We start from the raw sequence: 24,121 nt of genomic DNA, 5'->3' as shown, positions 1-24,121 counted from the left end.
GTATAAATATATATATAATTCGGATTTTTTATATTGTGTAATTCGATTTTTGCATGTTCAAACCCACACAAAGATACACAGAATTACTACCTATTGTATTTTTATCTCTTCAATCGACTGAAAATTGGTTCCACGGAGTGTCAATTGGGAAACAAGACAGAATCACGGAGCCAAATCTGGTGATTGCGGTGGTTGATCGATCACAATTGATACTTGTTTTGAAAGAATTCGACTGTATCGGGACGAGTCGAATAAGAACTCATTTCATACCCAAAATATCCACCGAAATCATTCGAACAGGTTCGTAAAATTTGTCGAGCTCTCTTGTCATCTCTCTGACACTTGCTTGGCGATTTTACAGCACCATATCCTTTACTTTTTTCATAAGTTGAAGAAGTCGAAGGTCGTCAAGAACTAGGCACGTTCTTGAATGTCTCTGAAGGCTTTGTACCACTAGTTGGACGTATTTTGGTGTCAAAAATGCACCAAGGTATGGAAGGCCAGTTGTGGAAAATATCAGTAAATAATGGAAATCGTGGAGYCCGACCGTCATTTAAAACTCGACTGCTCAGAAGCTAAACATTGCTCAGCAAATTGTTTAGTATCCTTGATTTGTAGGTACTGCTTGAGTTAACGTAAAAAACGGAACTGAATTTTCGAATTTGCGGTTGATGGCCAGACTTTTTTTATGTGTGGTGATCATCTACCATCATTGATAATCATTACATAAATTGGGTGTATTGCTTTGAGTGAGTTTGTTGCTATTTTTTTTTTGGTATAAAACTAAGAGTCTAATATTTTTGCTTTACACTGCATAAATCAGAACTTCTCAACCGATTTATATTGTTGTTGCTCTTACCTAGCATAACGGAGCATTCACAAAAGCTTCTTATATCGAGTTATTGCTTTATATTGGCTCTTTTTATTGCAGTTTTTATATAAATTTTTTAACAGATATTGATTAAACTTGCTTTCGAATGACATAAGTATAACGAATATATAAAGTCCTCTCACATATTACTATATATAAGCGTAAAGCTTTACAGCTGTGCCAAAATCACAATAAATTGGCATGCAAATCCTTTGATACCCAGCACACACGGCCGGACAGATTGTCAACATTGACAGCGTCGACATTTGACAGACGTCAGGCGCAGTAAAGTAAAGAAATATAGTAAATATTTAACAACACTCACAAATATAGACAAAAAACACACACATTCACAGCTCGCGCTTAATCTCAGCCGGGAGTCAATTGATTGTTGCGCTATCGACGCTAAGTAAAAAAATCTTTACGAAAGTAAAAAATTAGTCAAATAAAATAATAATTGAATATAAAGCAGTAAAAAACCGTTTGACAGATTTTGTAACAATTAAAGCATTAAACACAAGTTTTTACTACACTGCCATTTTTAAACGCAAAACAAATGGTTTAATAAACACTTTATGCACTATGAAATATTTATGCAACACAGTTCAATTAAAATTCTATAAAAACATCGAATAATATATATTAAATCAACACTGCGTTTTTACACTATTTATTTTTACTTCCGTTTCCGGTTAAACATTTGTGCGAGCATACTACATTTATTTATTTACTTTTTTCTACTCATTCACTCACGTATTCACTTCGCCGCTTCGTTGGTTTCTCCATTTGTTTGGTCGCATTGACAAATTCTTGTAAATTTGTCCCAAAGGACGCCAACAACAACTGCACAAAAAAAACTGAGCTCAGGTTCTATTTGGCAAAATGGTAAAAAGCGCTCAATGTCGACACACACACACAGAACAATACACAAACATTTGTTCACGCAGCGACACCGTGTGTATTCGGCAAATTTGCACTTGTGTGCACGCATGTAAACAGAAAAAGCAGTTAAAAATTGCATTTACTTTTACACATGTTTCACGCCACCACACCCACACACATGCCTGCAATCATTCATACATGTGTACCCTTTGATAATAGCGATGTATTTTTGTTGTGGCGTACACCTGCTTCCTCGTGTCAATGATGGAATTCTTTTCAAACCCGCTTGCAAACGCTTGTGCGGGCGTGTGTGTGCGTGTGCCAACAACGATTACAGAACACTCAACGACGCGTTTTGTGAGAGTGTAACCGACACTCTGCAGGATTTATTGTCAGCAAAAAGCGTTTGGCAGGTTGGGTGGATAGATAAGTACAAATAGATTACTGTCATCTGTGGTGACATATGTAAAATTCAATTAAAATTTTATTATACGAGTATTCATATTTGAATTCAATTTCTCTCTAACACTTGCTTGACAATTTTCTACCAACACATGCTTCACTTGTTTTTAATATTTTCATCGGTTGAAGAGGTCAAAGGTCGTGCAGAATGAGGTATGTCTTCAACGATCTCTCGACCGTCGTTGAAGGATTTGTTCCACCGTTGTGTTTTTCCAGGCTTGTGTTTTTGATCAAACTGAATCACCGTAAATAATACTCCGTAATACTCTGGTTGACCTTTAATTAGAGCATCAAAGCAAAGCGGTTAAATCTCTTTATTCATAAAATTTCTGATTTCATAAATTGGAATAACCTTTTTTAAACTCATGTGAAGTTTGATCTCCATATTTCAATTAGTGTATGTTATCCGCTGTTTGTTTACGATGCATAAGCTTTGTCTGTTAATATTTATATATTTTGTCAATAGACTAATGGCGTGTTTCCCAAAAAAACTTAAAACATTGTGGTAAACTTCAGGTTTGAGCCAACTTCTCTTCATTGAAGCCTATTATTGGTCAGAAATCAGAAGATACATTTTTTATTTAGTGTCCTCAGAAGTTTTTGTAAACCTGACGAGGGTAATAAGCTAATTATAGAGCCAGTAATGTTGAGTAATATTATTTATATATTTATTAGAACGAAATTTCACCAAAATAGTGTCCTCGTCCAATCATTGGAACGTTTAGATGTTGAGTTATTGGGATTGATTTTTTTTTTAATTTTTTACAATTTATAAAATAACAATTATTAAGTTCCTGAATGGGACAAAGTGTCTACTAACAAGAACGACGTGATGTTAAAATGAATTAAAATTCTCGACTTCGGTCCAAATGGGTTCTGATTTTATTTTTTACCATCTGATGTCTACCAAATAGCTACCACGGCTTCGTCATCCAATTACGCCAATTTAAAATGCCTCAGTGCAGCATTTCGAAATTTCGGTTTTTCGATACTTTGAACTATTCGAGCATTTATTGGTTAATTGGCTACTCCCAGAGATTCTTAAGGCGTTAAATCGCATGATCTTAGCATTATTTGAGTGGACTATTTCTCGAAATTAACCAATCGCCAAAAAATGAGAAAAATGAGTGGGCGCACCATTTTGTTGGAAATAAATATCGCCCGTATTGAAAAAAAAGTCGGTCAACAACATTTTATACCGCAATTGCGTTTCTGTAACCACACGAAGATTTGACTCATGCAATAGGTTCAATTTTTTTTTGTTGACATATGTAGCTATTAAGCCAGAATTTGAATTTTTCGATCAAAACAAAAAAAAATAAAAAATAAAAAAAAAGCAGGAGTTACCGGAGATCGTGAATTTGCGTCATAATTTAAGACAATTTCCAGTGTTTTACCACGGCGAAATGCTGTCAAAATCACATCAAGACTATTGGTAGATCCTGTACTTTTCGGTATCTCAAACAACCAAGAACACATGGCACATGGCACATTATAAGACCTATTATTCAGATTCTATGCCTGAGATTAAGAAATTTCTTTAACTTTCTTTCTTATTTGAAACTCTTCCAAGAAAAAAGTGTTAGAAGACTTAAATTCAATTTGAGAAATTAGTCAACCACACTATGCAAGAAAGTAAAAACAATGGAAATTATTGTACTGCATTTTAGGCACCCTTTAATCACCCAACTTCTCACCAGAGCCACCCAAAATTTTACTTTGTACACAAAYATTGGGGTAAAAGAGCAAAAATCAATAATGTTCGGCAATTGAGGCGTATAAAAATAGAATAATGACGGTAGAAACAAGCACTGGCACGTTTTAAGTTTATTTGCAGCACTTAAGTGTTTAAATATTCATTAAATTAATACTACGCTCTTTAAATAAAATAACAACAACTCATTACAACACCACAATCTTCCCAATTATTGCTCTAACTCCCCCGTAGCCCTAACAAGGGTCGTTAAGTGAAATTTTATTTGCCGCATTTCTAGCCTTCAAACGTGCCAGTCAAAAATAACTGTAAAAATATTTGTATGTAAATTTAATACTTAATAATGTAACAACACCAAGGAGTGTTTTGCTAGGTGCTTGCTTACTTATGTACACCTTTTGAGCGGAAATGAAAACAAGCCGTCAGTATACCCTAATTTGGCAGCAGTACAAAAGACAAAGTAGTGACGCACATCATTCATGCTTTAAGACATTAAAATTTGCTTTGCGACAGAAGTTCGCGGAGCTGAGAGTGGCGCACGTTTTGACGAAACAAAAATTCGGTCGTGAAAATRAAGAAAGCGGCGAATGAGCCAGAGTCCGCGCACACGATCTGAAATAAAGTCACGCAATTTTTTAGCAAACAGAAGAGCTTAATTTCACTCAGCTGGAAGTCGAAACGTTGCACCGCAGACTAGAGAGGGCTCCAAGAGGGTGACAGCTTTCCGCTTGCTTCGTTAATAACGGTACTTGCAACTTGACTTGCGGAACCGCAAATGAAATATGAAACACTGGCAGTGATGCAGCAATACACAAGCTTGGAGTGAGCGCAAGCAAAATATTACACAAAGCAAATTTAAATGAAGGAAATGAATGAGGCGAAAAGCAAATAAAAAAAGTTCGCACAAAGTTCAAACTTACGAAAATCTAAAAGCGCGTGGCTGTGAAAAGCAAAATCAGAAATAAAGTGCAAAGTTTGAAATGAAAATACGTTCCTCACAATAAAGGAGCTATAAAATTTTGTAAAACTTGACATTTGCTTTAAAATAAGGAAGCTCAAGAAAGCAAAAGCGATCCATATTCAAACAAGAATACATTCATACGCAGAATGGCCTCACTGAAGAATTTTCACTCTCGCCTTCCWCATAAACTTACGCAACCAAACTGTGGTGGCAGTACAATCAGTGCTCCATTGTGCTAATAAATTCTTAAAGGCATATGTTCATGTGTGGTGTATATGAGGGCTGTCTGTTGGCTCACACTTAAATTTTTATGTCTTCATTACTTCACTTACGCATTACAATTTAGTATTTGTACTGTTGCGCAGATTTTACGGTACATTTAACTTTGCTGTACATTTTGACAGTTTCCACATTCTCACTTCGTGCCTTTCGATGCTTAATAGCTTCCATTCAGCTCATATATATAAGTATGTATGAACATAGTAATCAAGATTTATGTGTAGGGTTTTCGAGTTTGACTGCTTTATGTGCGCCCAATGAAGAATTTACATTGAATAAATATTAAAGAATACATATTTCTATAAATGAATTGTTCTTTGATATCTCTTTAGAGATTTTTATTAGATATCCTCATTGATTCTAAGCAGAGTTTTTTATTTAAATTTCGGGATCTGGCAACCCTAGTGTTGCATTCTGGCAACTCGCAAAGATTTTGTAAAGTTTGACATTTTTGATGTTATAAATACTCAAAACGTTTTGACATACGAGCGCTCTTTGTGAATTTTACAGTTACTTAAAATGTTCATCTCGATAGAAAAATGGATTTACATCGTGAAATTTGAAACTGTTCTCACATTACCTGACTATTTTAGCATTTTTGAAACTGTTAACTCAGTGAAAATATACAGTGACTTAAAATGTTCATCTCTACAAAAAAATGTAAATAAGGTTGGTGTACGGTCCATAATTCGACTGTCTGAAATAAAGACATCCAGTTTCGACCAAGAGGAGTTCTGCTGCAACAGAACATTCGACAGTGGCTCGCCGGAAGCTTCAATAGTTTGGTTAGATCTTGTGCATCCAACTTATAGAATGGACCTATCACCGAGTTATGGCGAATGACTTTGCTGGCAAAAAATTCGGATCGAAAAATCGTGTGAGAATTATATTGCCTATATGTAAGAATGTTATCGAACAACACGGTGCATATTTGATCTAAGTCGGATCATTCTAACTATGCTAAATAAAAACTGAAAATTAATGTAAATATACTTTTTACTATCCCTTATAAGAAAAGTATAAGGTTTAACTGAATGAAGCTCTAAACAAGTTTTATGTAGCTATCAAAACCCTTTAACCTTGTTGTGAGCTTAGTTTTCCATATTCATCATGGCTCCCGGTCAATGACTACTTCACATCTAACATTCATCTCAAACATCATAGCAAAACTACAATCTAGGTCTTCAACAAACTTATATATTCCCTTTTTCGAATTTACCTGTAGAATGTGTTAATTTAAATCAATAAACGCAAATCTTTATAGCCGTTTCTTGGAGGAGAACAGTATAATCTATAAAACCAAACAAAAAACTTTTCAGCAATGTCAGCAACTTGCTCAACAAACAGCTCAACCGCTTTGTTCAACAGGCTTTCCGCCATCATCTTACAACCTTACAACGTCGCAACGTGCTAATAGCCTGAGGCTATGTGATTGAGAATTAATTTTCTTTCACTTAAGTATCTACAATATATAATTTTTCTAATTGCGAGCGCGGCAGCATAGTACGAGCGCAAGGAGCAACATTTCGATAGCTGCTCAACTGTTCGCTGCCCTACTTGACGTTTGCAAATGTCATTATTGCGCAGCACTTGTCCTTATTAAATTTTAGTCGCCACTTCCTCTTTCACTGACAACTGCTAATGTGGCGGCTTACTACTGGCAATATGCTAGCGAAAACTAGAGGGAATTAAAGGGGAGAGAACACCTTTAGCTATTAGCAATTTCTACGGTAAAATAACCTTGCTATTCACTTCTTACTTAGCTTCACAAAAAGTGTATTTTGCGCAGCTTCTTCTGCCAGCATATCGATAATTGTATTATATGCCACTAAGTGCCACGCTCCATTTTATTTTATATATTTTTTTTTTTTTTTTTTTTTGGATTGCATGAATATAATTCTAGAACTTACTTGTAGAAACTCAAGAACTGAGTTGTTACATTTGTTTTCATACCGTCTTTATGCCCTCATAACCGAACACCCACCGTCACTCTATATAAATGCTCAGCGCTTTAGCCATGTCCATCTGCCTGTATACGCGAATTAGACCCTCTGTTTGTTAGATATCGAACTAAAATTGTGCATGAGTCCTTTTCTAGCCAAGAAGTGGCTCAGTTGTCGAAACCGCCGATATCGACCCACTATGGCATATAGCTCCCATACGAACTGTTCTACATTCTTCGAATAAATTTCTCAGATCGGACTACTATAGCATATAGTTGCCATACAAACTGAATGATCAAAATGAGGTCCTTGTTTGGAAAACTTTTTCACTTGACAAAATATCTTTACGAAATTTAGCACGGATGTATGCCCAGAACAATGCTACAATATCAGAATAAATTTCTTAAATCGGACCACTATAGAATGTTTCTACCATACAAACTGAATGATCAAAATCAAGTCCTTACATGAAAAACTTTTTTATTTGCAAAGATATCTTTACGAAATTTGGCATAGATTATTGTTTAAAGGAACGGTGCAATCTCCAACAGAATTATTCGAATCGGACCACCATAGCATATAGTTGCCATACAAACAGACCAGTCAAAATCAAGTTTTTATCTGTGAACTTTTTATTTGTGAAGGGTATAATAATTTTTTTTGCAATATAAGTTAATTTTTTTTTCTTGCTATTACTGAAAAAATACCTAGCAGCTGATTTCTTGCACTATTTGATCTCTAATCTTTTAACGTTGGAAGCAATCTAGTCACAATTTCCTTAACGCTATTCATCATTTACAAAATGCCAACACGTCAAGCGTTAAATGACCAACGCCGGCACAGTTAAATTTCGCTGGTTTATGGTTATGCGCAAGCAATTTCGTCGTGACCGCCAACGTGCTGCTGAACTTTTAAGAGGTCACATAATACTGCTAATGGCCTCATTTTCATAAGCTTGCTACTTTCTTACTCTTCTTAGGCAAATAATATTTTTTTTGGTGTTTTTTCAAATTTTTTCGCATTTCTTTCGTTTTTCGTGGAGCTAAACCATTTTCCGACATTAAGTGGCCAGCAAATAGCTTTATCGTTGTTGGCCACACATTTTTCCTCGAAGCGTAGAGACGCAGAATAAGGCCGATATGTATTTATGACGCACACATGTTGCAAGTGTAAAGTGCAGCGTCTGCTGCTGGCGTCACAAGTAGCAATATTAACATAAATTGGCTGTATGCAGCTCAAGCGAAATTACTTTAAAACGATTTGATCTTAAAAAAAATGTTTGTCTTGCAGTGAACTTATTTTCTCTGTCGTTTGCTCGCTTTACTTGCTGCCACAGTGAGTGCGCCATGCATGCATTGCATTTTTACTGTTATTTTTCTTTCGATTATACCTCCTCCAAAATTCTTATCTAGTCTCAGCACACTTCATGTTGCAGCAGCTATAATGTTCTATGTAGCATGGAAGTACGTATGGAGAGGTACACACATTGTACATCGTATTTCCTTACTCTTTGCATGCGCTCGAGTTATTGTGCTACGCTCTTGCTTCACTTTCCCCAAACRTACATTTGACCTTGTAATGTCAATTTGCGAAATCGGTAATTCAATTTCATTTGTATTGCTTTTTGCCTCATGTTTGTAGCTTAAGGGTATGTGCCTGAAAGCATGCTGTTGCTCTCACGCCATTGTGATGCTGGCACTTCAATCAGCTCCCTTTTCTTTTGTTACGTTGTATTTGAAAGTTGAAATTGCCAACGTCATTGTCGTTGCTGCCATGCAATGTGGTTATAATAAAAGTTKCTTATAAATAAATTATAGTTGATTTTTATAGCAACTACAAATGCATAAACAACTTGACTGAATAAGTTGTAAAGTTTAAGTGATGCGAAAGTTTATGCAAAATAGCTACGAATTTTATGATTTTTCGTTTGAGTCCAGTGGGGATGTTGTAAATTCGATTTATTTTCATTTCCTTAATATAACCGATTTCAATTGTATGATACCAGAATATTTGATATCTAATATCGAAATGTTTTCATATTTCTTTGCGCTCCAAGCAATATGTTACTCATACGCCACCGCAACCCTTTCATAATTTGACTTTAAATCATGCCCGAAGCAAAATGTTACTCATACGCCACGACAACCATTTTATAATTAGACGCTAAATCTTGAAAATAAAGACAAAATATAACATTTTTATCACATTTCTGGTAAATTTATTTATCTTACTCTTTTTTAACCAATATGTTCTCTTCTAAAAATAATTTCTATTAATAGAAAAAAATTTAAAAAAAAATTAAAAACAAACAACTCTTAAACCTCGAGTGATCTAAGCTCTATGGCATAAAGTGTATAAAACAATCTTTATTTTAATTTTCGTCGGTCAGTTTGTATGGCAGCTATAAGCTATAGTGGTCCGAACTGAAAAATTTTTTTCGAAGATTCTGCCGCTACCTTAGACAATACTCCATGCAAAATTATGTGAAAAAATCTCGTCAAATAAAAAAGTTTTCTATACAAGCACTTGTTTCCGATCGTTCATTTCCTATGACAGCTATAGGCTAAAGAGGTGCGATAACGGCGGGTCCAACAAATAATCAGCATCTTAGTGAGAAAAGAATGTTGGCAGAATTTCAATTATACAGACAGCCAGATGGATCGAGTTCGGGGTATAGAAAACACGACGAAAAAGATCAGAGCAGATTAAAGAGCTAAAGCTTCGTTCCATTCTGATATTTATTATAATAAGTCTTTGCCATCCAAAATTCTAATGAGAAAATACTTCTACCATCCTTATATTTTTCAGCATCTCTGTAGTCATATGTAAATCAGCAACAAACAGCAAACAAAAAAGAAAAAATAGTTCAAAGATCTGTTTAATATTTAAAACAAAGCACATATACATACAAACATGTACGTTTATACAAACTAAAACACATGTAGCTATTCTCTCTATAATGTCGTTACCCCACTCGTTATATACATCCGCTTAAAGTCTCTCCCGTAAACTCTCAACACACAGGCTGCCATTTAAAGCTCCCAAAACAGTTCAGAAATTCGTGCATGTATTGCACATGATGCCTATGGGAAATTCAAAAATGTTGTTCTATCTAAACCTTCCGGCCACACTGCATGCAACTAACCGTGCAGAGGTCGCCAAACGGATTAGTATTTGACTATAACACACACAGGCATTTTAGGTTATGTGCAAATGCTATCTGCTAACACATTTCTGGCGGCACTCAACTGGGAGMTCAAAGAGCTTAACAACTTAGCAAATGCGTGCGAAAATAGAAAATTTAACTGAAATTTTATGCAAAATTGTTTTAAATTTCTTGTGGCTTGCAAATAGTTGTGAAAACAATATAATTTCTCAATTAAAATTGCATACATTGAATAGCTGGCCGGTGAAACAAATCGCCCGTAAAATTGAGTGGCTCTAAGTCACTGATGCTGGTATGAATATAGTGTCTCGAAAATCTAATAAGTTTTAGTAATGATTTTTCTGTACTTTTTTTGATTTAGTCATACAGTCTACAGAGGCGAATAATTGAAATTTAAAAAAATTTATTTTGCGTTAAATCATATTAGCAGGGTTTGAAATAATTCACTACAAACAAATAATTTAATTAGCAGTAAATTTTTTTTTTTTTTTTTTGTAATACCGAAAATCTTAATTAAAAATTATTTTCAAATCACAAATTTCGAGTATGATGAATTAAAAAAATTTAATTCCAAAAATTTGATTAAAAAAAAATTGAATCCACATACCAAATCAAAAAAAGTTTAAACCTAAAAATTCAAAAAAAAAAAAAATTATTTTCAAATCATAAATTTCGAGTATGATGAATTTAAAAAAATTGAATCCACATACCAAATTGATAAAAGTTTAAACCTCAAAATTCAAAAAAAAAAATGTTTTTCAAAAAATCTCAACCTTCTTCAATCAAATATCGAGTTGAAAGATTTAAAAAAAAATTATTCCAAAACTTGGTATCAAAGTTTATACTTAAAAATAAAAAAAAACTCTTTTTCAAAAAATCTCAATTCTGAGAAAATAATTTTTGAACAAATTTCCTTCTGTGCTTATGTGCACTAAATATATTTTACTTCATTATCTTAGAAGTTCTCGTTTTCAATACTAATGAAACTAAATTTCATATTTCGTAAGCACATACTCCCTAAAAAGTAATATGGTAACCTCTCTTAATTATCGAGGATACGAAAATTATATAAAAATATCTAAGAACGAGTTGAGATTCAAAATTAATTCAAATTGTTTGCGTCTAAAACTAGTTTTTTTTTTTTTAAATAAAGACCGATATATTTGCTAATAATATTATATGGAATCTAATTTAAGCAATAGTTTGCAAAATAATTCGTAAGTTTGTATATTAATTTCCTAATTGTTATATATCGGTACCTAAAATGCAAAATGACGTAACATCACTTTTCATACGTTTAGAGACGAGGGAGAAACGATATATAGAAGCCACTCATATTGAAACAAAAAATTAAGTTTCGGTTATAAAATGGTTATACTTATATTGGTTATATATATGGTTATATAGCTGCAACCTTATGCTATGCATATGTAATATGATATAGTGAATCGTAAGCAATAAAATATTCAAAGTCAATTTTTTGATGATACGTTATTTTGCATTTTAGATCACGATGTATGTACATCATAGCATTTTTAACCTTTTAAAGTTACTTTGCTGCTCTCTCCTACCAAACTTTGTGCTGAGCAAACTTTAACTGTAAACAGAAAAATAATTATTTTGTGCAGGTGGTTTTGTTGTATGTAGTTCCCTCAAAATTGTATAGTATATATAAGTGTACTGCATGAAAACATAAATAATTATTTGTTTGGTGTCATAAAGTGTTTCCTTTTCCCAATTGAAACAAATTAAAAATCCCAAACGTATTTCTAAGGAAATACGATATATATCGCCACCCATCTCTCGCTCTTGAACATTTCTCACGCTAAACTACAACCAACTACCATCTGCACAAAGTTGTCTGCCTGCTGAGACAAATAATCAGTGCAAATTCACTAATTTACATGAGGTACTCGCGGCAATTTCGCCAACCGCCGTTTCCTGCTGTGTTTGCCATCTGTGTTGACAAATTGCACTAAGCTCAAAAATCAATAGAGAGCTTTTAGCGCCCACCCACCAATACCGTGACCATTATTATAGTTCGAGCATTGGCAAAATGTACCCCACAGTCGCAAATGTGCTTGCGAGGCAAATAATAACAGTATTATACTTGTACTTATATATATTGTGAGTATAATATATCTTGTGTAGATGCTGAATATTCTTCAGGTTTACGAGTATTTAATTGGCTGCTATAAAAAACTTGCTTCAAAACTTGCATGTGTTAGTATGTGCGAAAATTTTCTCATGGGAAAAACTTGTAGTGAAAGTTATTAAGAAAGCAGACTCCCTTGCGGTGAAGGAACTTTGTTTGCCGGTGGCAAAAATATATTTTACGTGCTAAAATGGTGAAAATTTTCATTGCAACCACAAAGTAGAATCATGAAAATTCTCTGTGGCCCAACGTGTGTGAACGCCTTGTACTTGTCTGTGATTATTTATGAAAAGGTTACGAGGAGAGTGAACAGAAAGTTGTTGTAAGGAAATTAATCAAAGCAGCTAAATTATTTATGTACACCTACCAAGAAAGTATGTATATGTGTATTCCAAAAGGCTTTGAGAATACAAATGCAATATGAACTGTGTTTGATGCTGTAAAGATATGTCTACGTTCAAATGAGAGGAGGGCACTCGCTGTAAACCGGTGTTTTTTTTTTTTTTTTTTTKTTTKTWCYTTKAACAKTKTWAATTCTGTTTGGCACGAAGTTTGTAACAGCCAGAAGAAAACGGTCGAGTCCCCATAAAATATATACAATATACAAAATGATGAGCGTAGTGAGCTGAGTCGGTTTAGCCATGTACATCTGTCTGTATATACGCGAACTAATCCCACAATTTTTGAGATATCATTCTGGAATTTCGCACACATCCTTTTCTCACCAAGAAGCTACGCAGTTGTCGGAACCGCCGCTATCGGACCACTGTAGCATATAGCTGTCATACAAATTGAACGGTCAAAATCAAATGCTTGTATGGAAAATTTTTTCATTTAGCGAGATATTTTCACGAAATTTTGCTTGGAGTATTGTGTAAAGCAACGGTACATTCTTAGAAGAAATTGTTCATATCGGATCATTATAGCTTATAGCTGCCATACACATTGAACGGTCAAAATCAAATGCTTGTATGGAAAGCTTTTTCACTTGTTGGGATATTTTCACGAAATTTTGCATGGAGTATTGTCCAAGGCAACGGTAAAATCGCTAAACAAATTGTTAAAATTGGATCATTATAGGATAGACCTATCATACAAACTGTTCGATAAAAATCAATTCCTTGTATAGAAAACGTTTACATTGACGAGATATTTGCACGACAATTTTGCATAGACTATTTCCCAAGGCAACGATACAATCTCAGAACAAATTTTTCAGATCGGACCATTGTAGCTTATACCTGCCATAGAAACGGATCAAACAAGATCAAGATAAATATTTTCTTTTTACATTTCTATGCAATAAAAAAATGCACCTGTGAAGGGTATATTGGGGTGATGCAGCCAAGTTAACGTTTTATCTCTTTTATTGAGACTTTTATAAGTTGAATATTTAAATTTCTCTCTTGAAGTATTGAAAATATGATTTTAAATGAAAATAGTCTTAATAAATATTAAAGTTAATATTTTTAGGCCAAAAGGGCATTAAAATTTATTCTAAATATGTGCAATAGAAAATACATATTTTTAAAACCTTTCATTTCCATCAACTTATATTACCGCTGCTCAACATGATATTACTTTTACCCGATATATTCCCACAATGCCTTTAGTACTTATACACACACACAATCTTGCACATTCACTCAACTTCATGCTAAACTCATGTGTGACAACAATCTAGCCTAATGAAAACAAATTACAGCAAACTCTCCAAGCAAAGTGAAAATGCAATTATCATTGAGATTAGCGCAAACACCTCCGCTATGAAGTGCAATGACTGCTTTATTATCACTTTGCCGTTATTTTTCGCTATTGCAGCTTTCTACACAGAAGAATGTTCGTGTGTTTCTCAGCCAAATCAGCAACTTTTATTCGCCCCTTTGTTTGTATGTGAGCTTAGCATTTTTCTCACGCTATTGTTTTTGTTCACACATGAACTTTTCCAAGTACGAATATATAGCACGTCACTGCAATCAGTCGTAATCCAAATTACCTAATAATTCGCGGAGCACCACGTAAACACAAATGACTAGGAAAAGCTGTGCGAAATAATGTTGCGTATACGCAGTGGTGTGTACGCATTTACGGCATCACAAAGTGGCGTCATTTCGAGTACGTGCGTATGTTGTATGCCCTGGTTTATTAGCGTGTAAGGGGTAGTAAAGTAAGCATGCATGACTGGTAGAAAGTGTTTTTTTAGGGAGAGCCTGAACTCTATTGTCGTTGAAAGTGAAATTTGGCAAGTATCTAAAAAGCTTATTTCACTTCGGCTACAATATTTGGGCTTTTATACAATCTTTAGTGATTTTTTTCAGCTATTTATATTACAGTTGTTTCTAACATATTCCCTTTAAATTATGTAGTTTCTAATGCTGCTGACTTTGTATAATTCCTTAACGAGGTTTCTGATCCTTTGGGATTATGTAATACTAGTTTTGCTTTTTGAGCCAAAAACACAGTTTTTAAATAAATATAAGCGAAGGTAATAATGTTTCAAACTGCCGAAGTGTAGTTCTTGGAATCAGCCGTAATAACCTAAGCTAAACTGTCAAGCCAATAAAAGCAATTTATTATTATTCAGCGTGTCGATTATCATTTCCGCTGTCTACTCACGCGCCTTTCGATAGCATGCGGTAATTTAATAGTCGTGTGGTTCGCAAATAATGGCATAGGAGTATACAAGGATATATGTGTATCAGTAAAATGAGATTATTTATTGCCAGGTGGTAATATATTTGCTTTATGATAACAAATGTTTAATAATTTGAATTTAACTATCACCGCGCTATAAATTTTGACTCACACTCATAAATATTGTAATATTTATTTAAGCTTGATTGAGCCAATAATGTTTGTTGTTTGTAATGAAAGCCGCCAGTTGCTATTTATTTAAGAGGATTTAATTGTTGTTTTTCTCCTTTCTCAATTTTAGCCGCTTTACCAACTGCTTTACTAGTTTCAACATTGGTATTTTTACTCCAGTCTTGCAAGTAATTGAAACTTTATTGAAATGTGAACTCCTTTTCACTTTACTCTTTAAAATATTTTATTTTTTTTGCGTATCGCTTTGTTCTTACATTCTTCTTTGCTCTCAACCATTCACTCAAAGGCTTTGTTTCTGGACGCCTTTTCTATATCACTGTAGTTTGAGTAGCAGCTGGATTTATATTTATATGTTTATATGTCAGCGCTTTTTATACTTTTCTTGAGTATTCCATTTAACCTATTTACTAGATACACAGGCTGCAAGTATTTGAAGTACTTTGTCAATCGTTTGACATTAACTTGCCAATAATAAATATTTGCCAACGGTGCGAGATTACACTTATGTGAATTTCAATACTCCCAATGGGTTTGTGGAACAAAAGATAGATTKAGCGAGATTTATTTATCGCATTAGAAAATAATTAAATAAAGGGTAATCTATGTATTTCGAGGTTCCATATGTTAAAAAAAAAAATACAGAAACTTTAAATATAATGGAGAATGTGTATTATCATTTGAGGGAACATTCTATGGCATTTATTTTTGGAAAAKTATTTTATTCAAATTTTGCCCGCGGCTACACCTCAGATGGTTCATRGTACACCTCAGGAGGAGAGACTACGTCTCAGAAGTCCCATCCATTGAGTCCAATTTTCGATGACTCGTTCGAGCATTTGTACTAGTAACTGGCTAATGACAACCATGTGGTTTTGCTCCATAGAATGAATCGAAGCGGGATTGTCCGCATAGACTTTAGACTTTTCATATCTCTACAGGAAAAAGTATAATGGTGTGATATTACACGACCTTGGTGGCCAATCGGCCGGCTCAAAAAGTGAAATTGGCAGCTTTCTTAAGTGGTCTGTCCATAAATGCATTGATTAATGCGATGTGTGGGAAGTTGTGCCATCTTGTAGGAACCAAATGCCTCCGAGATCACAAACTTCAATTTCGGTTATCATGACGCAACGGCATACTTTTTGAAAAAATATGACCTATGTATGATTACACCGGGTCACAAAACACACCAAACCGTAGTTTTTTTATTTTTATTTTTTTTGATGAAATGGTAGCTCGTGAATCTCTTTAGCTGCTCTTCGTCCCGAATTGCTTGCTTACATACCCATTGAGCCAGAAATGTCGGATCTTCTTGSAGCGATGTCGCTTGGGAAGGTCGAGATATTATATTTTGCTAATTTGGTAGGACTKTCCTTAATTACTATGCCAAATATGGGACGATCTGCCGACCAGTTTGTTTACAGCAACTCCTTAAGTCGGTGCACCTCAGATTAAAATATCGAATTTTATCTCAAATTTTGTATTTCTACACAAAATTCCGCAAGCGAAATCGTTGCGAACGTTGGAAAACGCTTACGGTGATTCAGTGAGTCGTGCGAACTCCGATCCCACATTTATGGAGAGCTTTATAACTATCGATGAGATCAACAAGCAAACAAATAAACCGAAACCAAAAAACGCCATGACACGCCAAAACCGCTCAAAAAACAAGATTTGGTACATCACGAATTTGTTATAGAGCGACAGAGGAGTTCTATTTGGCTGAATTGTGAATTTCCGTTGAAAACGGCGGGAATTGTGAAGGAACTATCCACAGCATCGAGCCACGATTGTGACGGAATTTAAAGTCAAAAAAGCAATGAACACCATCGATAAACCACAGTATTCAGCAGGTTTGGCTCCCAGTGACTTTTTCTTATTCCTAAAACTGAAATTGCCGCGCCGTGGAACCCGTTTTCAGTGGATCGAAGAGATAAAACAAAATTCGCTGAAGGAGCTGAAGACCATCCCAAAAAGAGCTTATGAAAAGTGTTTTGCGGACTGGAAAAATCGTTGGCACAAGTGTATTAGACGATTACTTTGAAGGTGACAAAATAAATATTGATGAATAATTAAATGTTTTGCATTTTATTTACAATTTCCGGGTCCTTTTGTATCCTCTATAACTTCTTTTTCATCGAGTAGGTCTCGATGGAGAACATCGTTTCTAACATAAAAAGTTGCGCTCACTATAGTGCGAAGAAGTTTAACATTTGCATCAGCAGAGTTGTCCCAGCTGCTAAACCTTAACCTGAATTGGATTCTTTTGATTTTCACTTGGTGTCTGTATGCACCCCTCTCATCAATTGTAAACCTCAAATATTGTTTCTTAGTTTGGCAACTAACTCTTCGAACATGCTGAAAAGCACATTAAATGACCTTGTTGATATCCATTTGGGGACATATTTCATACCTGAGGATATACACCACTGGTAGGCTTTGCAGTATGTTCCATTTGGTGAGCATTGGTTCTCGAGCAGTCAATTGCGTTTGCATTTTCCTTGAGGCGTCAGTATAATTGCTACTCTCCGCCAGCAATGCGCTGTCATACGCTTAGGTTGCTTTAATAGTGGGACTAGAGTTGATTATTGGGAACTCAGCTTCGTAAAGAATGTAGAGCACAGGCGTGCGAACGCTGTCCTTGAGATACAGCAGGGAGTATGAATCTCATTCGAATCGCGACAGCTGCGGTAACACGTCTGATTATGCTAGTAACTTTAACTTGTATAATAGGGCCTCTGTTAGGCAACATTTTTCGCTCTTACAAGTTTCACACACAAAACATATTTAAGCTGGTGTTAATAATACCAAACAACGTGTAATAGTAAATTAAATCTTCAGCAAATTAAATTTGAGCAAGAAAATGCAAATATTAAAGGGAATTAAGATGCATTATTGTTTTATGAAAATTTAAGTTGGACAAATCTTAAATTCTCTAAATCAACCGCATACATTTCACTTTAGTTTAATTTGTGTGCATTGAACTCATTGACCTTGTTTGAAGTGCCAGTGCACTCAAGCGTATCTATGCTGCAGGCTTTTTATATACGCATAAAGAAATAATAAGTGCCAAGTCGAGAGGCCTGCCTGCATTCATAATGTGTCGACTGCTCACAAGCAGTGAATGTACACAGGAAGTGGGCATATTAGGGTGATCCGCTACTTAGTGCAACATTGGATGAGACAGCGATGACAGACAATCACGTGTCAAAAAGCTTTTTCTGTGAAAGAATGATGGAGGACTGACTTTTGACTTGAGAAACCTAGATTGACAGGTATGTGTTCTTATGTAGTCCTYACTATCTGTTTATTAACTTCCTTAATTCAAAAGAGGCCTGTGAGTATTTTTTATCTACTTTTTATCTACTTAAAGTCTACAACGTTTTGCTTTTGTGACTGCATTTCATCTTCTATTTATCAACTCTCAACTTCATAATCTTACCATCGGCTGCCTGCCAAGTGCATGCTCTTTTCAACACATATGCGAGCAACAACAAACAAAAGCACACATATCAGCTATTTTCAGCTGCATCATAAGCCCCAACTTGTCATGTGTGAAATTCCTCTTTTTTCATTTCATTCCCACATTGCGCTGGCAGTTAATTACATTTGTGTTGACTCAGCATAGCTCTGCCACTTTGCAGCCATTTTCCCAGCGCACGCCATTGTGCCACACCATGTTGCAGCACATTTCGTTTCTAAAGCCACACACGGCGCTAAAATCGCGTTTAATTGAATGTTTTCATGTGCAATTATAAGGTGATGGCGGCAACAAATTATGAGTCCTTTTGACTTCGTGCGTTTAGTGCACGCACTTCGAGCAAAAATGCGCTTTGCTATTTTACAGTTTAGCGCGTTAAGTGCCACCAAAGTCAATGCGGGTCACGAAATAACATGACACTGCAGCTGGCGGTTAATCGGCGCTGAAATTACTTACCCAAGTACGCAAATGGGAAATGACGTTGTGGCGATGGAGCGCAAGAGATGCGGGGAACATGTGGGTGTATTAGTAGATTTCACAAAAATTTTATTTCATCGATGGGGGTAGTGGCTTCATTGTAATCGAAAACGAACAAAGAACGTTGAACTGAATTTGGTTCTGGAAATTATCCCTGTATATTTTTGTTTTCGTTTAAGCTTCTATTTTTCGTCATCGCCCTCTTTATCACATTTCCTAAACGAATTTATAAAATATTTACTATAGGTTAAGTTAGGTTGGAAGGTCGATACAAAAGAGGATCCTATTTGAAAAGCAACAGTCATTTGTGATACCTTAATACTCTTAAATATTAATCGAAAAAAACTCTATGAATTGAGAAATCGGTTTGTCGCCTTCAAAGGCGAATTTTGTTTTATGCCTTCGTACGACTGAAAACGGGTTCTAAGGAGCGGCAGTTTCAGAACAAAAATCCACCTGAAGTCAAATCAGCCGAATACTGTGGTTAATCGATAGAATTCATTGCGTTTTTGGGTTTAAATTCATGAATTGTTCTTCCACAATTTTGGCCGGTTTTGACGGATGTTCTCCCCGGCTCGTTTTTCCCCTTCATTCCGATGATTGTTGACTTGTTTGCTTGTCAAAGTCATAAACCCATGTTCCATCGGCAGTTATACTGCTATCCATGAATGTGGGATCGGAACTCGCACAATCAAGCATGCCCAAAGAGACCTGTTACGGTACTTTTTTGAAAAAAATTCAGCTTTTTCGAAGACGAGTCGAGCAGGAACACGTTTCATACCAAAGTATCCACTAAAAATCATGCAAATGGACTCCGGAAAGATGTCGATTTCTATAACAGTTGCCTGACCATTTTCAGGCACCATATTCCTGATTCTTTTAATATTTTCATCAGGTAAAGCGGACGAAAGCCATCCAAAACGAGGCATGTCTTCGACGATCGTCTTTTGAGGGTTTATACCACACGTAAGCTTGTGATTTGGCATAGTAGTTAACGATAGTCCTACCAACTTAGAAAACTTCATTGTTTTGAAATATCTGTTACCCGGGGAGTTTATTTATAATTTCCGGGTGCTTTTTTGTCACAATGTAGTTCTCTTACACAACCTTATTAGCGCATAAAAAAGAGGGCTTCTGTACTTATAAACTCTCAGAGACCATTTTCTTAGAATATATTTTACGAAAAACGACATACCTATATTTGATCAAAATTGACCCGGACTAACAAAAAAGTATATTTTCACAAATTTTAATACAAATTTTCAAAACATACTCCTGAGCTAATACAAGCATGCCAACGCTTAGTCCAATTTTTCTTGCACTGTCATAAGCCTCAGCTGGAATGGCCTTCGGTGAAAGATTTTTGGGAAGAAAAAGTCCAGTTCAGTCCAGTAAATGGTCAATTTCGAGTCAAATTAGGTGGCACTTCTAGTCAAGAATATGATATACATATGTATATAAAGGCCCAAGACAGTTGTTTCGAATTAAGCATTTACTTTGGCATTGAGAACCAATGAAATTAAAAATTCCAAATGTTTTCTTCATTTGCTTTCAAAGTCAGCGCTACACATTTATCTACCTTCTACATTGGAAAATGCAATCCTTTTCACATTTAATACCCGTCTTTTCTTAACATTTCAAATTTGTTTAATTGAGCAATTTATAAATTCTTGCTTTAATATTTATGTAATCCGAAAATTAAATTGTCATATTCCATGCTTTGAAGAGATAATTTCCTACAGCCAAATTTTATCATTCCACCCATACCCACATCCGTTATCTTTATCACTTCTCATTGTCCGACCGACATTATTAATTATTTAAGCCGCCAACCCGTCATTAATTATTTCGTGCTGTTCAGAACAATTAATTGCCACAACTGTCGCTTTGTTTATTTATAACGAATGCTATACACAAATAAATATTTATTTATGCAGGCTGGGGTCATGGATAAGCACACGCCACTTGGCCATTAAATTAATGCTTAAAAGTGAAATTGTCAGTAGAAGTAGATGCGAAAAGTATATGTTGCTATTAAGTGCTTAATACTTTTGAGTTATAAAAATTATTCCGACAAAATTGGCGCAAAAACCAAGAAGTGGCACCATGGCGTATACGCGACATTCCAGTAATTAGCTTTTTTGCATGTTTTGCACATAAAACGCACACAAAAATGCATACTTATACACATAGTACATATGTTTATGGTTCATAAAGAGCGCGACTACATCATTACAGCGTTTCAAATGCAAATTTCTCTCCAGCTGACAGCTATGCAAATAGTTGCTGAGGCAGCAGGCTATGCGCGTATTGTCCGCACTGATTAAGTTGTCTTTATAATAATTTTAGTCGCGCTTGAAAGTGTCGTTTTGCCGTTGTTATGCGCTGGTGCGGATTTTCTTCTACTTTTAAGCTTTAGTACTTGTTTATCCCCCATATTTCTCTTCCTTTTGTTCACTTTACCAGTTTAGCCGCGTGCTTCAACTGCAATTCATAAATACCGTTACAGTTTTTGACAAGTAAATAAAAACGGTTTGGCGAGCATATTCTATCTCAGCGTAAAAAACGTAATACTACGAGATCCCGAAATTAAAATTGTATAATCCCGAAAAATCGGGATTGAGAACAGCTTATTAATCGTTTGAAATAAGCATTGTGCATTTTTTATGCAAAGAGATTTAGAATCTCGCGATCTCGTGTGGACCTTTTTGGAATACCGATTAAAATATAATAATTTTAGGCGTTAATATTAATAATTCTCATCTCAACTTAAAACATAATCCGTTATAAGAAAGTATTACTCTCGAAATCAAGAGTCTAAAATTTTAGAATCCCGAAATATCGGTGTTAGAAAATGAGATGAAAACAAATATTTTAGAATCTTGAAATTTTGGAGTTCACGAAACTAGCTGAAGTACTTACATATGTATGTATGTATATTAATCCTACTCAAAAGTATGCTTCAATGTCGATGTAAGAAAGTCAATACTCTCGGCATTCTTTGATTAATTTTACAGAATACCGAAATTTCGGGATTAAGAAAATAAGAAAAGTAATACCCYCGAGATCGGAAGACTAACAGTGCAGAATCCCGAAATCTTTTCCACGTTGTGCTTCCACAGCAGTTTGCTGTCCAAGACTACACCAAGATACTTGGTACGGTCYTTGAGAGAGAGTTGTGTTCCATTTATAGAAGAGGACCGCCATAGATAAATTTTGTACATTCTTGTGAACACATGCATATCCGTTTTCTCTGGGTTTAACCCCAGACCCGCTAGCGATGCCCACTTCTGGACTGTATTGAGAGTGGTGGTCATAACACTGTTAATGGTCCGTAAAAACCTAGCCGTTGTTAAGATGGAAATGTCGTCCTCATCTGCAACTATCTTAAAGACTTCGCCTTCCAAGTTCCTTAGCAGTTTATTCACCATTAATGTCCTTAGAAGCCGAGATAGCACTCCACCTCCACAGACTTCTGTGGGCATTTTAGCGTGGTTCCATTCTGCTCTTATCCGCCTAGAGGTCAAAAGTCTTCTGATCCAGCGTTGTATAGCAGAAATTTCCAGGAATGCTACAAGAGCGTACTCCTTATATTCAAGAGCCATTTCGATATTAAATACCAATGTATGGAGTCCAATCCCTTCCTAACCTCTCTTCGTATAAGCGTGCTGCGCTTTGGACAAGCTTATAGGCGGCAGTGTGGCCCTAATGTGCGCGTCCAAGATTTTCTCCTCTTTATAAGTATAAAGTTTTAAAAGTATTTTTGAAATGTGCTAGTATGTACATCAAAGTAACTTAAATACATATTGACCTATACAAGTAATGAAAAGTCAACCTTCGGGGGTTTTGGGGAAATATTGCTTAAAATTGTTCTCAATGTCATACTTCAATACCAGATCTTACGGTTTGAGTAATTTTTTCCATACTTGACATGTTGTGTATCTGATTACTTGAAAAGTTATTTCCTATTCCATGCCTATATTTTTTAGTTCTGAAAGGCATTATTTGTACAAAGTTTTGTTTCGATATCGTCATTGACTCGATTTACATACATACATACATATATATATTATTAATAGTATTGAATCGAACTTCAGTGAAAAAAATAAAAAAAAACAAAACATGGTAAGATTTCGCAAGTATTTGTTAATAAGGGTACATGTATGTACATATATCAGTCTACATTGATGCTGATCCTCCTATAATATTTACACTATTTACTATCCCACACAAATATAAATTTTGCAATAACTGCATATTCTATGATTTTTAAGTATTACTAACTTTTTTCTAGCTTATAAAAACTTCTACCAACCAAACATTTCCAACAATTCATACATTTTCCTTCTACAAATACAATTTTACGCTTTCTATTGTTTCAATTTATTTTAATTAATTTTATTTTCCCCCCTTTCAACTTTTATGAATGGCTACCTTTGTGCACAAACAAACACAATCACAATATGATCACTTATTTTAATAACGACAACATCAACAACACCAACAACAAAATCGATTTGCCTTATCCTGCTGCCGTTGATGACAACTTGGCTGGCAAAACAATAACGACAACACAAATGAAATAATTTGATTAAACTTCAAAATSRACGCAACAAACACACGCAYTCGTGCCTCGCTCACGCACACACACACACGGCATGGCATACTTGAACCATATACAGGCAAACTGGCAGCAACRCAATGGCGCACACGCTTCGGCCGCCCCTCGCAGGTGCCSCGACTGGGCGAAGTTGATCCCACAGGCCGTTATTGCGCCTTTCCCGAGGATTGGCTCAAACAAAGAGCGGGTAAAATTCACAAAGAAACTAACCATAACACTTAAGCCGCGCACTAACACACTTTCGTTTGAATTTTCGCAAAAATTTGAAATGTTAGTTAAATTT

General features: G+C 35.2%; 1 protein-coding gene across 2 annotated transcripts in view; it reads left to right on the top strand.

Annotated features, from left to right (window-relative positions):
• The window catches only part of LOC108972581 (transmembrane protein 65), a 42,216-nt gene that overhangs the window by 16,846 nt on the left and 1,249 nt on the right, over nucleotides 1-24,121 (top strand). The window contains exon 2 of one of the 2 annotated variants that reach the window (XM_018939216.1): nucleotides 23,900-24,025. The exons of the other annotated variant lie outside the window; for it this stretch is intronic. Within the exon in view, the coding sequence (XP_018794761.1) occupies nucleotides 23,900-24,025 (126 nt within the window). The remainder of the gene's footprint in view (nucleotides 1-23,899; nucleotides 24,026-24,121) is intronic. 2 annotated transcript variants of the gene reach the window in all.

Source organism: Bactrocera latifrons, unplaced genomic scaffold (genome assembly GCF_001853355.1).
Source record: "Bactrocera latifrons isolate USDA-ARS-PBARC rearing strain unplaced genomic scaffold, ASM185335v1 scaffold_41, whole genome shotgun sequence".
Classification (NCBI taxonomy): Eukaryota; Metazoa; Arthropoda; class Insecta; order Diptera; family Tephritidae; genus Bactrocera; species Bactrocera latifrons.
Note: the sequence above shows the minus strand (reverse complement) of the source record. Positions and strands in the feature narration are given on the sequence as shown.